Below are 18,556 nucleotides of genomic sequence, written 5' to 3'. Positions count from 1 at the left end.
ATACTAGAAATCTTAGAAAAATTGTGCCGAACAGAGAGAGAAGTAGATGTGTTCTATGCTGTGCCAAATGCCAGATATGAAATATATATGTGATTCTAAGGGGTTTTTTGTAATTGGAGATCTAAAGCTGCCATATATCAAATATAAATCTGTGGTCTATTTTATAAATGTGGTAGCAGAATACCAAATACAAGAGAAACTGGTGTAGGATGAAGTGGATGTATCAGACAAAATAGGTATCACCCAAATAGAAATTAGACCAAATGGTAAATAGGCTAAATGGCAATTATGGTTATTAGATTGACTGTAAACGACTTTAATATGATTAGATAGTGTGGAATAAGACCAAACAGAATGTAGGTGGAGCAGATGTAGACCAATTGGTAAGTTACCAAAGTCAAAGGTCGATCATAGGCTAATCCCCGATTCTAATCTCAACTCTAAGAGGATAGACCAAGATCTTACCTCATTCACCATAACAGTATCTCCAATGAAGAGGGCGTACTTCTTACTAGCCGAGTCCTTCCCTGCCGAGTTCTCCAGGTTTGAGAAGCCGACGTTAATACTGAATATCATTCCTTTCTTGACCGTTTCCTCTGTCTTGGCATTGAGTACCATGGTGCCTTCACGAAATTCAATTCCTGTCAAAAACCTACACAAAAGAAAATAACAACAATAAGTCCATCTATACTGTGAAGCTACAATGCACATGATATATCATTACCTCAGCTATGATTGAGCAGTCATATAGCCACTGAATATATATTTCTTAGTTTGTGGATCAATAGTATTCCAACTCAAAGATTCTGAGGAAACTCTGTTGTTCAAGAAGGCTCTTCAGTCAAAGGAATTGTTTTCAAAAGAGTTAAGTGTGACTTTCAATTCAGGTTAAGCGCCAATGCAAAGGTCATTCAAAAGCCTCATCCCATTGAGAGTTCACCTCCCCTGATCATAAAATGACCAGTATGGTGATTTTTACATACCACTGACCTTTCAGCAAATCAGAAATGCATTTAGTTTATTAGAAGTTATTAGAAAGGTTAACACAATGCCCAAAGAAATCAGGCGATCCCTGTTGAATGCCTCAGGGATTTAAAGAACTCAATTATTAATAAGTAAACATTCAATACATACCCTGCATTCTTTGTCAGGTTTCCTACAAGTTTAGAATCCTTCTCTTTGACTAGGTTGACTGCTGCATTGTATACATCACAGGCTTTCACACCTGAAAAACAACAACAAATGCATCCAGTGATATTCTCAGAGATCAAATTCAGGCTTCTAAATGAAAAATTCCATAATTTGCGATTATTAGACTCTGCAAAATGCAGTGGAAATACTTTTAAATGTAGATGTATCTTCGGGCTCAGTCAATTATACTGTCAAATCAAACCAGAAATATCACTAAAAAGTTATGGTGATCTCATATAAGGGAAAACAAGTGGAATGCCTCTGGCCGTCTCACCTGCACCACGCGGTTCAATATAGCAGCTGACTTTGAAAACTACTCTAACTCGCACAAGATGTTCAGTGATACACTGAACATGGTTACTCTTATGTCCACTTTTTATGAACTAGACCAATAAACCTATAGAGATATGACGGTTATTCAACAAAAAAACCCAACATGGCCAAAGTTCATTGGCCTTACATGACCTTTGACCTTGATCATGTGACTTGAAACTCCCACAGGATGTTCAGTGATACTTGATTACTCTTATGTCTAAGATTCATGAATCAGATCCATAAACTTTCAAAGTTATGATGGTAATTCAACAGATACACCCAATTCGGCGAAAGTTCATTGACCTTTAACCTTGGTCATGTGACCTGAAATGCGCACAGGATGTTCAGTGTTACTTGATTACTCTAATGTCCAAGTTTAACGAACTAGACCAATAAACTTTCAAAGTTATGATGGTAATTCAACAGATACCCCCAAATCGGCCAAAGTTCATTGACCCTAAATGACCTTTGACCTTAATCATGAGACCTGAAACTTGCACAAAATGTTCAGTGATGCTTGATTACTATTATGTCCATGTTTCATGAATCAGATCCATAAATTTTCAAAGTTATAATGGGATTTCAACAGATACCCCCAAATCGGCCAAAGTTCATTGACCCTAAATGACCTTTGACCTTGGTCATGTGATATAAAACTCACGCAGGATGTTCAGTGATAATTGATTAACCTTATGTCTAAGTTTCATGAACTAGGTCCATATATTTTCTAAGTTATGATGACATTTCAAAAACTTAACCTCAGGTTAAGATTTCGATGTTGATTCCTCCAACATGGTCTAAGTTCATTGACCCTAAATGACCTTTAACCTTGGTCATGTGACATGAAACTCTAATAGGATGTTCAGTAATACTTGATTAACCTTATGGCCAAGTTTCATGAACTAGGTCCATATACTTTCTAAGTTATGATGTCATTTCAAAAACTTAACCTCAGGTTAAGATTTGATGTTGACGCTGCCGCCGCCGTCGGAAAAGCGGCGCCTATAGTCTCACTCTGCTATGCAGGTGAGACAATAAAAAACCAAAGGCAATGCAGTACCCAACACATTATAAAAAAATGTGACTTGCACATCTTCACCCCACAGCTAATGTGTGGAGCAAGTCTTTTGAGCATTGAACAAAAACTGAAGAAATCGTTAACAATAATACAAAGTAATTGAACAAAAGAAAATAGCCCATTCAGACCATCATTCAGTAATTACAAAACCAAAATTCAGATTTCATGCATCCATAGCTGGCCGAGCATAATTTAGAAAGCAACACTGCTTTGTGAAAAAAATAATGATTACTTCCCCAGATCGTCAACAACCTTTGGGTTAAAAGATGTCCCTACCTGGCTTGAGTTCTTGAAGTACTGCTTCCTCTACCTCTAACAGAAGCTGATAAATCTTTTGCTGCTGGTCTGTAGGATCCACCAAGATGGTCCGAACTATGTTGGAACAGTAGGACTTGTACCTCACACCCATGGAACATGTGATAGCGCCAAAGTGCATCTTGTGCTCATCGCTGTGAGAGGTCAAAGGTCAAATTTGACAAATGTAAGTCTATATGAGAAACATTATACAGAGCTTTATTCAATCAGGTCTTAAGCCCATGACAGACTACAGTGTCTAATAAATTGGCTTGATTGCTGATATAATTGTCATTAATATTTATATAATTATCATCGATATAATTATCATTAAATGTAGAAATCAGACATACAGTCAATGTCAACTAAATATCATGGGGCACTGATAAAGTTTTATCAAGTTGAATGAAAACTAACAGAAAACTGAGAGCAATGAAATGTGCCGACATAGATATGGATACATAGGCACACAAATTGAACATAGCTTGGAAAAAGTCCTGTCTATTGCCAGAATGCCTTAATTATTTTATCATTACTGAGCATTAACAAATTCTCTCATGAGAATCATTTTTAGGGTTGGGTGATTATCAGCTTGGTTAAACCCTAGTCCAGTTCTGACCACAGGACTAAAATATGAAAGAAGTCTATTCGGGCACTTATCGCAATTAAAAATATGTGCAACTTCTTATTCAAGGTGGTCCCACCCATTATCAAATTCTGCTGCCCGTTTCATAAAGACTTACAACTAAAGTAACATTGCCATGATGGTAATGACAATGGAAACTTTGATTTTGATTAGGTATTGAGCCCTATGCCCATGAGAGTCATCATCAAGGCACGATTACCATAATTGTAAGTCTTAACGAAATGGGCCACAGGATCAGTAATAACTTTGTCCATTTAAATAAAAAAGAGGAAACATGAACCCAAGTATTCACACCAAACAAAGAACAGGCTCTATGTAGAGAATAAATCTGTGTACTCTATGTGCATGCTGTCTGATCTCCATTGTGAGGAATAGACGATGACACCCACCTGACCACACTAAACTTGAGATTATAGATGCCTCCACTTTGAATGATGGGAGGATAGCACATCTCGACTTGTGACGGATCCACACCACCCAAGTATTTCTTCTCTTCCAGGGCCTGTTCTAAACTCTCAGCAAGCTTGTTGTGTCTTACTTTCTGTACCATAACAAAGAAAACCACAGAAAACATTGTTTAATATCATAAGACTACATGTAGTCCCATGCATTCATTTCTGTGCAGAGCACATATGACACTTAACATGACATTGACTGGATACGAGGGAGGATACCATATTACAATAAAATACACAGAGACCACATATTTTTTATTTTCTTCTTTTCTTCTTTTTAAGTGGGGGAGGGGGTGAACAAGCAAAATAAGCAATTAGGTATTCATTTTAAGTTGTCAAGCTTACTGAAAGTAGAATTCTGCAGTGCATGCTTTACAATATGTTTGTCTGTGTATTGCAAACAACGGTTGAATGGCATTTGCTTTGGGACAATATCTATCAAAATTCAAACTCACTGTCAGTTTGATTGGTTGATGGTGTGTAACTTGAACAAAATGAGCAAGTAACAGCACATTGGATTGGTTGCCGTAAGTTTGTAATCAAACACTATTTTTTGTAAGAGGGCAAAAAAACTAGACCTACATGTGTAAATCTTTCAATCCCTTTGCATCACATTGCTCCAGAGACAGACAGATGGAAACTATGTGGACCTTCCTATTGACATTACCAGGTCATTCTGATAGGTAAGGAGAAGATATTCCTGGAATGCTTCCAAGATTGTAATCAACACCAGGGTGAAATGATATGACCTTTAAACTGTATTAGCTCCCATAGATGATGACAAAAAAGTGACATGTATATACTACTAAATCATTTCAACAACAATGTTGATACAGCAATCGTTTGAAGTAGACATTTTACTATTTTTACACAGAAACATGAAAAGGATTTAAGGCTTATAACAATTCACTTCATCTTTCCCATAACTTAAGTATCACATTAGAGTCTGATTTTTAAAAAGCTGGCTGTCTTACTTTGTCAGCATCAACGATCTCCATGATGTCCTCTTTGAGTTTCTTTGTGAATACATCACAGGTCACCTGACAAGCTTTCTTGATCATATTGATCTCTTTCTCCTCCTTCACAGCCATCATACGGGCAAAGTCTGGGCTGATATCAACCTGCAAACAACAACAAAATATCAGGGGAGCGTTTCAGGATAGGACTAGTCGGATGTTTCATCAGACAACAGTGCTTCTTAACCAATCAAACTCAAGGAAAGATTTCACAGCCCTGTCTTACAAACAGTTATGATTGATCCCATCAATCATAAATTTATGGAAATCCACCAGTGTCAATTTTTTATACAAAAAATTTGCACAATGTCCTTTGTATGCAAAGGGAAAGCGCAGTGAATTTTAAGAAAACAATGAATGCACGAATATACATCATAGCTAGAAAATATTTTGAACAAGCATGCATAATAGTTGTTGACGTTGCTGGCCGTCCATAGTTGCGATTGATCAGATCAATCATAACTCTTTGTAAGACGGGGCCCAGATCTGACGTCTTGTCAGATAAATATTGATGAAATGCTCCCAGGGTTACATGAAGTATCATCTAGAAATTTACTTTGTACACCAAAAAGGGTATTGCTATGGATAGAAATTGGGGTTCCAGCGGTTATGAATACCTCCTTTTGAGCCTATAAAAAAATCCCTGAAGTATAAAGGCCTTATCCTCATCCATGTAAGCAAAGACATATAAACACAGAAAACATCTGAGCACCACCCAATGCCTGAGAATCATCTGTAGTATTCTTCAGTAGTTTTTTGTTGCTAGGCAGGCACAAATATTGAACCAAAAATATCAAGATTCTGTAATAAGAATGAAAATCAAATTTGAAAATAGAATTAACCTAGGATTATAATGGTAAGAATCAATAATGCCACACTAGATTAAGAAAAAGATTTGTTCAAACCTCAATTTTGGTATGCATGTGAATGATATATATGCAGAAAATTGCCCATTCTTATATTGGATCAATTAAAAGAAACAGAATATGATGTTGTTGGTTTGAATATGAAATTGACCACTGACCTGTTGGAAGCCTCCGTTGGTTAGCGCTGTCCTCCATCCCTCCATGAAGTCACCTGGGAACTTGTCCTTCTGGAATGTACCAATTTTCTTGCCCTGGGAAAAAAAAAATTCACCCTAAGTATTAAAGATCAATCAACTTTGAACCACGTCAATATCATGTCATACTTTGTAGTCCTATATACTTAGCCTGATCAAGAGTATTTTGCGATTCACAATATCCATGTGACTAATAATATACTTTTATTTCATAAAAATTTACTCAACTTTATTTTTATCTAATTTCTTATGCTTCCTTGCAAGTGATGAGTAGGGAACTTCATTTGACCATACAATTTTTAAAAGGGGATTCAATAAAAATGGTCATCAATGACTCATTGTTTCTAAAAGGAAAACAAAGAATTAAAATATATAGGGGTGCAATTTAAAACCTATTCATGTTATTGACATTTAATCTAGAAAAATCAAATGAAGCTAATTTACTTACAACAAAAAATAAGAATAAAATTTCACACCTTGCACCTGATCAAAAGTCAGGTCAGTGCTTTTCTGCTAGAACCCTGTATAAGTGACTTTTTATCACCAATTCTTACTCATCATTATAACCAAATCAATAATGAATGCTGGAACATCGCTGTGAAATTACACATACTGTCTTTATAGTATGGTTTCTGCACACACAGACACAGCCAAAATGCCTTATTCTATATATCTTGTGTGTCCATGTGGGTGGTACAAGAAACTTACATTCAATTACATTTTGGGGGGGTCCCAAATCAATCTTCAAATTAACTGAAAATGTGCATGTAGTAGTTGATTGCTAATCCATATTTTGCAACAAGGAGTGTAAAATGATTTGTTCCAGCTTATACTGAAATTTCAATTATAAAATTGCAACACATAATGTGCAATCAATTGCAAATATGTTCTTGCAGAACCCCACCTCACATTTCTTTGATATACATTCAAACATGACAACAAAACTTGTGAACATTTCTGAACAAATGCACTGCTCGAATGGCAAATACTAACCAACTAGAGGACTGTTTCATGAAAATTGTCAGCACTGGCAAGTTGACTTTCTCTGACAGTTACCATAATAACAGTCAGAGGCCTGTGCCTCTCAGCCAATCAAATCCAAGGACTTCACTGGATTTGCCTCAGCTCTGACAATTTAGTCAGTGATGAGAACTTCCAGAAAACACCCACAAGGTAATTGCTTTCAAGTTGTTTTTTAACAAAATACTTTGGGAATTTAATGACACCTACCTCCTTGCTTCCTTTGATAGCAGCTACCAACTTCTCAAAATTTGCTTTGTTGGAATCTCCCTTCTCTCGGGTCAGGAGAGTGATCTGGGGCACCCCGTTCTGGTTCTCCTTCTCTCGGTTGGAAGCAACCTGACGCAGGAACTCCACCTTCTTCTTGCTGGCTAGGAAGTAGATGTGTTCTTTGCAGAGCACCATGATGGTATCGGTAAGCTCGTAGCCAAATAGCCATGTCTGGGGAGGGAGAAGTAGAGTGTGATTTTCATAAAGGCTTGCTCTATCTTCAGTGTGTAAGACATATGTCATATATGGGAAGCTGATTAGAGAACTTAATAAGCTTTCTGTTGAATGGAAATGTTGGTGATGGTATGGTCAATGTCACAATGAAGTTGGTGATGAATATTTAGATCAGTGTGAAAGATACAAAATGATAATAATAATAAAGATGTTGATGGTGATACTGATGTTGATGACAATGATAATAAAGATGATGTTGATGGTAATGATGATGATGACAGGAGCCCCAGAACCAGAAGGGGGGGTGAGCCCTATTTTTTAATAAGCATTTCAAAAACATATAAAATACTATATGATTGTCATTTCCTTGATAGGACTCCCCCCACCCCCCTCCAATTTCAAAACCAAGATTTAGCGTCGCCGAGATGATGATGTCCCTCTCATCAGCCTTGGACACTCTGTGTCTTTTTCATATTCCTATTTTATGTAATTAGAACGTGTGCTCCACAGAAAAACAAAAGAAATCCCCATCGAATATTGAATTTCAATTTAAGGCCTGGTTACTGAAGTTGTATAGAAAAAAAGTATTTTGAAGATAACATGTTTTTCTGAACAGATAGATGATCCCTGAATCATATTTCGGAACGAATTCATGACAGATTGCTTAAACCGACAAAATTGATTAAAAAGATGATGGAAGTTACCTGAAGAGCAGTTGACTTTGCATACACTATATCCTCGTCAACACCAACCGCTGAAGCGATAGCATCCAAGGAGTGCAGCTTGCTATTCTCTGTTTCATTCTAAGAGATATAATTAAAAAATGTTTTAGAATTTCCTATCTTGGACTTGACTTCGTTTTTTCTGTAACTAAAGCTGTCTCAGTCTCACCGAGGACGGACATAAATTTTCATGTTTTTGTTCAGTATTTGATATTGAACAAAAAAGATTAGGGCCTAGGTGATAGGTATGGTCTATTGAAATTTGAAAGTGGGTCACAAAAAAGGTCACAGAAAACTGGCATGACTGGGATTGGAAATCGTCTCTAAATTTTTTTATTGAAAATAGGTTTAACTGTTAGTCAGAACTAGATCTAATCAGTTTGCATTATTTTATTCATTGTGCAGCGTGCCTGTAGGTCTAACGTTACAGTAATACCATTAACTTTACTGTCTTTAGAGTAGATTTAAGATATATATACTGGGGTCTGTTTCATGAAATGGTCTTTTGTACAATCGCTCTACATAACAAGATATTGCTCAACAAAGCCGATTTGGACGATACGAAGAGTGGTCCTTGGAAAGACACCTCTAGACATGTCCTACGTAGGCATGATCTTAATCTTTGCACACCGCCCGCCATTATCATCGGCACTGAGAGAAAACATGTTCACGGCACACAACACTAACATATCTTTAAACATTTTTAGGGGTTCATTTGATTGCACTCGGATTCATTTTATTTGGTATGGCAGCAAATTATTTTTTAAATGTGGGCTGTCATCAATTTCAGGTTGTCTTGCACGGCAAGACAACCCAAAACGGATGTTATTTTAACTTTTTCAAGGTAATCCAAATAATTTTTGTTTGTATGTTTCCTTTTATTTTCTCACATATTCTCCCTCTTTTCCCCACCCCTTTTCTAGACTGTTTTCGACCAAACTTGAAATATTGAAATGGGAGGCAATCTCTCTAACCCCTCATGCATTATCATTAGGGCAATAAGGCCACTGTAAAGGGCACCAAGGCCAAAATCTTTTTCCAAGAAGGGCATCAAAGGCCATTTTTTTTTTGGTATCCTTATTTTCTACATGTCAAAAAAACTCAATGTACTTAATCTTGTACAGGGTGCTAACCTTTTTTTTATTCTAAATACAGTCCGAACTCTCTTATCCGGCCTCCCCTTATCCGGATCTCTCTATTATCCAGACGCACACTTGCCGAGATTTTTTTTTTTTTTCAATCTAGTACCGGTACGTGAGGAAATGAGATTTCAATCTAAACTCAATCCTATACGTAAACTCACTTTGATTACATATATTTCCCAACATAGTCACCCAACACCAAACATACTTTTCATGAAAATATCTCACCCAAATCACCAAAAGAACTTTAGGAATGATAATTTCCAGTAAATCAGGGTGCAGCGCAAACATTTCATCACGTTTCTCTTTTTGCTTCGCGGGAAGAACAACAAATGTCTTGCTAGCTAACTTTATGCCTCAATACGGACAGTGCCATCTATCATGTTTGAGCCTACAGTCAGTTAACAATGGCTGACATTGCGAAGCTGCGATGATCCAATTTTAAAACTTGGTTTCATCGAGTCATTCCCTTTCTTTCGAGGTATGCTCAATGTATACCTCAGTCATTTTAGCAGGTAAATTATCCAAGAGTTTTGGGCATCGATCACTTTCATTTCCATGAAAACACTGCCTATAATTTGCACTGACTCTGCAGTGAATATTACCCTTGTCTATACCATACGCCCGCTACTATAGTGTAGCTACCGCTGGTGGCCTGGGGAGGCAGCCGGCAGCGCAGCTGCATGTATTTTATATTGGGTCTCCCAGATCCGGATAAATCCCTTATCCGGATTGGTGCTGGTCCCAACGTGTCTGGATAAGACAGGTCGTACTGTAGTTGGAAAATACTTGCCCGAATATATATTTCAATTGCCCCCACCCCCCCCCCCCAAAAAAAAAATATTTCAAAACAAGATTTTACCATTTAAAGGAAAGAAGTGCTGTTCTATGGACATGTACCATTGCTTTTTTCCCTCTTTTTAACAAGAACTGATGTACCTTGTATTTGTAAAATTGTATTTTTTTTCAAAGCAATTTTATCTTGCCAGCCATGAAAGTGAGTTGATATGCCATTTGAATGATTTCCTCTCATATATTTTCATGTACTTTTGTGACCCATGGCACAACATAACAAAAGGGATCACTGAAAATAATCATAAAAGAAAGAAAAATATAAAGGGGAAAAAAGAAAGAAAATGAAAGGGATAAACAAATGGGTGAAGTAAAGAATGAAGGAGAGAAAGAAAAGAAAAGAAATGAATGGAGAAGAAAGAAAGAAAGAAAAAATGAAGGGGAAAATAAAGTAAAGAAAATGAAGGATAACAAGAAAAACAGTGAATATAAAGAAAGTTAGAATAAAAGAAGGATGAAAGAAATAATTAAGTAAAGAAAAAATTCAGGTGACGATGAAGACTGAATATTTTTCCGTACTTTTGATATCATACAATGTCGCGGACTTGGATTCTTGGAAGACAAAATTGCCTTCGTGAAATGGTTCATGATGTTTTGTTGCCAATTAATCTTCCTATCTCGGATGGTCCTTGGCCGTTCCTACGTATCGCTCATCTCGTCATGTAACAGGCCCCTAGCTGGCCTTAAATACTTACTAGGATTGGGAAAAGCAATCAATAAATGAATAAAAACTGATATAAACAGGTGAATCAAACTGCTCGGGACGGGATCATGCGGTCACCTGTAACATACGGTAGTCTTTATAATAATGTAACATGACCGTTTGTACACTTCCAAACTCAGTCTCCTATGCTCTCCTGTACTCAAACTAAGCTCTCCTTTAATTAAACTAAAATTATTAAAGTGAAGATAGGGTGAACACAAAATAAATTAGAAGTTGACAAGATGAAGTCCAGATCAGCACTGACTTTACTTTCCAATCTTATCTTCTGCCAATGTACCCACATTGGATAATCATAGAAATCAACCAATCAAATATAAGGAAAATGGTATGAACTATAAAATGAACTAACCCTATTTAAAAATAAGAACCAATCAGAGAATAGAGAAGGGTGATCATGAGTTAAACTGAATCCTAATGAGAATTAAACAATAAGACCATGTGGAGTGGAAAGCTAATGGAAAACCAGGAAGCATGACTGAGGGGAAACTGAATGAATGAATGAAATGCAATGAACCTGTGTTGCTATGTGAGATGTATTGTGGAGATGGAATGAAAGATGAGATCATGACAATGTATGTGGATTGAGAGGATGGAAAGAAGGATGAGATGAGTAGGAATGGAAATAAACAAGTTGAATGTAAACAAAGTATGGAAAGCCAAATGTAAGAATAAAGAGTAAAACAGATAGATAGGGACAGTGATTTTCCGCGATCGCGGAAAACGGACGGAATTCACGGAAAAGGCCTTTTGAAACGGAAAGTGGCATTTCAAACGGAAAATCACGGAAAACGTATTTTCCCTCAAAATACACAGAATAGCAACAGAAATTACTCCGAAATAACAACAAAATGAGAATATTAAATGGCCACAAAACCCCAGAAAACACGATCTCACTTCGCTACAATCATGACAATTCACACATCGAGATTGCTCTCGACATCAGCACACTCGATAGTACCCCGCGATCGTACCCAGCCGGCCGGGTTGAGCTTCACATCGCTCAACTGCACGGTCGTGTGTTGTTGCCCTCTACGTTTGAAGATGTAACAGCACGATATCGTGGTCTTAAAATCCAAGATGGCGGACTGGCGAAAGTCGTTGACTGATGATAACGATGTCCAAAAAAACCCAAAATTATCGATGAAATTTAATTTCACCGTAAAATAATGCTAATTATGTGAAAGGTGAGGATGTATGCATGCTAAATCAGTTTGAAAAATTATTGAATACACCAGCATAGATCCGATTAGAACGGATTCTATTGTGTTGTTGGTACAGTAGCAGATACAAATTTTGGCCAGTGCGAGTGTATGCGCTTTGATTTTGCTATTCAATGTGTAAACGGAATTGTCACTTTTCCGTGTGTACAACGTCTATGGGGAAACGGAATTTCCGTTTTCTGACGTGCTGAAACGGAATTCGTGATTTTCTGAAACGGAAAAGGCCATTTTTTGAAACGGAAAATCACTGTCCCTAGATAGACCCAGCAAAATTTACTGTTACATAAGATTCCCTCTTCATTAAAAATGTCCTCATTTTTCATATACACTTTTAAGTTTTTAAGTTTCTATTCATGTTTCTACCAAACTTTTTTTTTTTTAACGGGCCAAAAATTCAAGAGGATAAAAAAATAATGAAGGAACCTTAAATTTCAACTGTTCACAGTAATATCAATAAGTCATTACTTTTGCAACAATCAGCAGAACTGACATATTTCCAAACCCAATCTATGTAATAATTGCTTTCTTTTATAACGGTCGTCACTAAACAGACGATTTCAAAAAATGAAAAAAAAAATGTATATTCTGACTTCGATATTTCTTTCGAAGCGAAATAAGAATTATTTAAATCAGTATAAACTATTACCAATGGCCATCTGACTGTTGCAAAAGCACAAATAGTATACATGTACATTAATATAATATGTATCAGCATATTGTTGTTGCATGAATATTTTCGAATAAACAATTAGCTTTCTTCTTTTTTTTTTCAACTTAATTTTTTCTTGCGATATTTGTAAATTTAGATAAAATATCAATTTTTTTTTTTCAAACATATTACTTTTTTTTCACTAGTATTCCAAACCAATATCCTTAAAAAGCTATGCTTGTCCAAAAGGAAAAAAATATATATATACAACAAACTGCCGTAAGCGAAAATGGATCATGCATCAACAAACAATTACCAACTTTGCAACCAATCTAAGTTTCGTTTCGTGAACATTTTTTTTTTTTAAAATACAAATTGTCTTAACAAAATTGATGTCCATTCCATTTTCCAAACATACTGTGCCGTGTTTGATGGAATAGAGATAAAGTCTCTTTTTCTTTTTTTTTTTTTGTTTCATTATATTTCCAAAATCAAGTATCCATATTTGATATACAACGAACACAATTATTTGCTTTTTTTGTGTGTAAAATCAAGTTAATCAATAGTATGGCTAGTTGCAAAAATGATATTTTCAAGAATATTCACAATTCACATAAATATATACTATAAATTCTGTAAATGAATACTTTCTATATCAAGATTTGAATTCTTATACGAAACAATCCAATCTTCAATATCATTGCATTTTTTTTTTCGAGAGTGACTGAGAGTAAATTTTCATGAAATCTTCATGAAAATCAAAAGTATTGCCAAAAATCTTTTATCCTTTGATTTAAAGATATTTTTAAAACTAACCAATTGTTTTGCTACTTTCAGATAGATGTTATCTCAGTCAGAGGACATGAATGCATATATCATTCAAAGAAAACTGTTTTGCATTCAAAATTTGCCAAGACTTTTTTTTTTTTAAGAAATAAAATCCTGAAATGCAGTATCAACACATTCCTGGAGGGTAAATACAGTGCAGTCAAAATTGCATTACAATCATGAAATCCGATTGCTGCTTTTATATCTGATTCCATTTTCAATCTTTTACTTATTAAGGTGTTTTTTTTTTCAATCAAGGTAAAATGAGTAAAGTCCTATGAACACATCATTTAAAGCCATAAAATATACCACTTTAATGTTCCTAGGACTTGATTTGTCTTTGTCGAAACATTAAATGTGTTTAATTTTTTTAAGTTAGAAGATTTAAAAACCAAACTTCAAACAAGTTATGACTGCAAATGTATTTTCCTTCTAGTGAATATCAAAAGGGGAAAAAAAATACATCGGTAGGAAATTCTCTCATCGATGAAAAAAAAGGATGTGTTGCCGTAGAAAATTCTCTATCACATAATTCTTCTGTCGATGATGAATGTTCTATCAAAGTCTTATTCGAATGTGGTAGAATAATTGTTCTGCTGACGAAAACTGTTCTTATCAAAGTCTGTATTCAACTAGCGTAGAATAATTCTTCTGTTGATGACAAATTTGTTATTAAAGTCTGTACATTCGAATGTCGTAAGAATCTGCTGATCAATCCGGTTCAATGTTATTGTTCATAGTCTTTATATCTTGATGGTTTCTTAACAGAGCGACCAGATCTAGTTCTTATAGTGGGTACCATCAGGGGTTGATCATCGCGGGGAGGTTGAGCCAAAGGTTGGTCATCATCCGGGGTTGAGCCAAGGGTTGGTCATCATCCAGGGGTTGAGCCAAGGGTTGGTCATCATCCGGGGGTTGAGCCAAGGATTGGTCATCAGAGGGTCGAGCCAAGGATTGGTCATTAGGTAGGCGATGTCCCTCAGAGCAAGTGGCTGGACTACGGGGTGGATGTAGTCCGTCTGAAGAGTTTTGGGGTAGATCGTCGAGATGGAGACGACCATTAGGGAGGTTTGCCTGGGCTCCACTCCAAGATGGTGGAAGGGAGCCAGACAAAGGTGTGAAGGAAGGACGAGAGGTCATATTGTGAGTATGACCACTAGGCATGAAGTAAGGATGATAGGTCATATTGTGAGTATGACCACTAGGCATGAAGGAAGGATGATTGGTCATATTGTGAGTATGACCATCAGGGAGACTTTGACTGAAGTAAGGATGTCTGCCTGAAGGAGGATATTTGAAGGAGTTACCATCTGATGGGTCCGTGGAAGATCGATATGGTTTGATGCGATTCTTGTGTATCACCATCTCTTTCCTGTCATCATGTAGACCATGGATTCGAACTGTGGGCCCCATTGAAGAAGAAACAATTCTGTAGGGTCCTTTCCAGTTAGCTGCAAGCTTACTTCTACTCATAGCAGGATTGTTGAGCCAAACCAGATCTCCAGGAAGATATTGGATATTTCTTTCCTTCTTATTGTATTAAAGCTTGCTGTTTGACTCTAGCTGCATTATTGCGTGAAGCAGCATACTGAAATGCCCGATGTAGGCGAGAACGCAGATCTTGAACATACTGATGATGGGTGATACCAGTCGATCTTGTGTCTGGGGATGGTACGGAATGGGGGAGGCGAACTTCTCTGCCATACAGTAAGAAGAAAGGTGTATACCCAGTTGACGAATGTACAGTCGAATTGTAAGCTAATTCAACCTGTTTCAGATGTTGATCCCATTCACCTCCTCTTTCTGCCAAGTATTTAGCCAGCTGGTCTTTGACGATACGGTTGGTTCGTTCTACTATGCCAGCACCCTGGGGGTGGTAAGGAGATGAGCGGGTTTTCTTGATACCAAACTGTTTACAAAGTTGACGAACAAGAGAAGATTCGAACTGACGTCCCTGATCAGTATGTAATATATCAGGTAAACCGTGTTCCCTGACATAATCTTCAAACAAGTGTTTTGATACTGTGGTAGCTGTTTGATCCTTCATAGCATAAAGATTGATGAATTTTGAGAAGTGATCCACAACTACAAGGATGTAGGAAGAACCAGAGGAAGTGCGGGGTAACATCGCAATATCAGCATAAACCGTTTGGAATGGGTAGCTTGTCGTAACACTTTGTAGTGGTGCTTGATGAGAGGGAGTTGGGTTTCTGAACGACTCACATGCCATGCAAGTCTCACAGTGGTCTACTATATCTCGGTGCATGTAAGGCCAGTACATATCATTTTCGGCTCGAGACAGTGTTCTCTCTGTACTAAAGTGTCCAGAAGTAGGATGACTATGGAGTAGTTTGAGAACTTCAGGCACCAAACTCTGTGGGATAACAGCTTGATAGAGGATAGTTGACTTTTTCAGGTCTCTCTTTGTGCGATAAAGGATGCCATCCTCTACCTTGAAACGATTCAATTGCCATAGGAAACGTCTCATTCTTGGTGAATGACGGCGTATTTCTCTAGGACCAAGTTTGACTTTTTCAATCACCATGTGTTTGACAACTTGTACATCTTTGTCTAACTGCTGGTGACGAAAGATTTTGAGTCGTAGGCCATTAAGGATCTCTGACGATGAAGGAGGAAGACGAGCATCATCGTCTGATTTTGAGGATGTTTCTGACGTAGGAAGACATTGTTTGCTATTTGACTCTGGATAGTCAGGTGATTCAGGCAACGAAGGAGGAAGGTAAGGCCTATTTACTTCAGGCTTCTCTCTTGGTGAGCCTGTTTGTGTACCTACTGAACAAGTAATCTTGTTAATGTTCATGGCACACACATGAGACTTCGAAGGAGGGAGGTGCATACCAGTGTTTGAAGTCGAAGGGTGACGAGACATTGCGTCTGCATTAGTGTGTGATCTGCCTCGTCGATGAATGATAGAAAAGGAGTAAGAGTGGAGTTCTACCATCCATCGAGCTCTTCTACCTGTCGTATCATCTTGGATGGGTAGTTTCTCATAACTCAGCAAGGGTTGGTGGTCAGTAACCACAGTGAAATGCTGTCCTCTAAGGAAGTGGCGAAAATGTCGGATGGCGGAAACGATCGCCCATAATTCGCGATCAAATGTCGACCATCTTCGCTGCGTCTTAGAGAGGGTGGCACTAAAGTATGCAATCACTTGTTCTCTATTGTTATGTACTTGAGATAAGACTGCTCCGACAGCATCATTCGAAGCGTCTGTCGCTAATCTGAACTCCTTGTCAAAGTCTGGGTAAGCAAGAAGAGGAGGACTGATGAGTGCCATCTTGAGATGTTGAAAGGCTTCCTCACATGCTTCTGACCAGATGAAGGGAGTGTTCTTCTGTGTAAGATGATGGAGGGGAGAGGCGATCTGTGAGAACTTGGGAATGAACCGTCTGTAATACGATGCCAATCCTAAGAAAGATCTCACTTGTGTGACTGTTTTAGGAGAAGGCCATTCTTGGACTTTCGCTGTGTTGGAAGGATCGGGTTGGATCCCTTCCGTATTGATGCAGTGTCCAAGGTAGGTGACTTCTTTTCTGAAGAACTGACATTTACTTGGCTTGAGTTTCAATCCAGCGAGCCGGAAACGTTCGAGAACTTCAGCTACGTTGTTGAGATGGTCATCGAAGTCTTTACCTATCACGATACAATCATCGAGATAAACCAGACACTTTGTCCAATGTAGGCCATGCAGAGCTACTTCCATCAACCTCTGGAAAGTCATAGGGGCATTGACAAGTCCGAAGGGCATCACATTAAAGTGATAAAGGCTGGTTCCTGTCGTAAAAGCTGTTTTCTCTTTGTCGTCAGGGTGAAGGGGAACTTGCCAATAACCACTTGAGAGATCCATTACACTGAAGAAGGATGAGGAATTCAAAGCGTCTAACGTGTCATCTTGCCTTGGGATAGGATGAGAGTCTCGTATCGTTATCGCATTGAGTTTGCGATAGTCGATGCAGAAACGGAAAGAGTTATCTTTCTTTCGTACGAGTACAATGGGACTGGACCAAGGACTATGGCTCTCTTCGATGATGTTACGCTCAAGTAAGTCATCAACTTGACGTTGGATCTCAACTTTGGCAGCAGGCGATGTTCTGTATGCCCGTTGCTTTATAGGGGCTTCAGAACTTGTGAGTATGCGGTGATTAGCTAAGTGAGTGTGACCAATATCACTAGCAGAGTTGCTGAACACTTCAGAGTAATCTGAAAGGACTTGTTCAGCTCGGCGATATTGTTCGTCTGAGAGACCCGAAGAAGGGAGAAGATCAGTGATCTTATAAGAAATGCTCTGCGTTGAAGCCACTACCGGTTCAATTATCTTGTACTCTTCATCATCCTGACCAGTCGCCGAATAGAACTGACCAAGATGTGAATCTGCCGGAAGTTGAATATCATCATCTGTTGGATTAATAAGACAGACTGTGATAAGACCATTCTGAGCTGTGCATAAGGACCTTGCAGCAGCAGAAGAAAGGTGCTCTCTCATCTGAGGCTCGAATAGTCCGTCATAACCATCGGGAGTGACGCCATGTTGAGACTGTAGTCTGGCTTGAACATTCATCTCAGACATCGAGGGGATGGATACTGAGTCAACAAGTAAGGCATTACATCGAAGAGGGGTGGTTTGTCTCTTGCCCGCCAAAGGAATTGACATTCCCGGCATCTCAAATGTAGATGTCTGTGCCGAGATCGAAGCTTGATGTTGAGAAAAAAAATCCCAACCCAAGATGAGAGGGTGACTGATATCTCTCGCACAGTGGAATTGTTGTTGGATGCTTCTATCTCCAAGATGAAGGGTGAGCGTTACTATTCCGATAACATCAAGGTTCTGTCTGGTTACTGAAGTAGCATGACAAAATATTGGCTGCATTTGCCCCTTGTA

At 37.9% G+C, this 18,556-nt stretch overlaps 1 protein-coding gene across 1 annotated transcript in view; it reads right to left on the bottom strand.

Moving 5' to 3' along the window:
- Positions 1-18,556, bottom strand: part of LOC121407299 (FACT complex subunit SPT16-like) — a 48,792-nt gene that overhangs the window by 13,372 nt on the left and 16,864 nt on the right. The window contains exons 2-9 of the mRNA XM_041598288.1: positions 8,224-8,322; positions 7,286-7,516; positions 6,020-6,112; positions 4,954-5,100; positions 3,914-4,065; positions 2,861-3,033; positions 1,135-1,225; positions 466-652 (exon numbers count right to left, since the gene is read on the bottom strand). Coding sequence (XP_041454222.1) covers positions 466-652; positions 1,135-1,225; positions 2,861-3,033; positions 3,914-4,065; positions 4,954-5,100; positions 6,020-6,112; positions 7,286-7,516; positions 8,224-8,322 — 1,173 coding nt within the window. The remainder of the gene's footprint in view (positions 1-465; positions 653-1,134; positions 1,226-2,860; positions 3,034-3,913; positions 4,066-4,953; positions 5,101-6,019; positions 6,113-7,285; positions 7,517-8,223; positions 8,323-18,556) is intronic.

Source organism: Lytechinus variegatus, chromosome 2 (assembly GCF_018143015.1).
Source record: "Lytechinus variegatus isolate NC3 chromosome 2, Lvar_3.0, whole genome shotgun sequence".
Classification (NCBI taxonomy): Eukaryota; Metazoa; Echinodermata; class Echinoidea; order Temnopleuroida; family Toxopneustidae; genus Lytechinus; species Lytechinus variegatus.
Note: the sequence above shows the minus strand (reverse complement) of the source record. Positions and strands in the feature narration are given on the sequence as shown.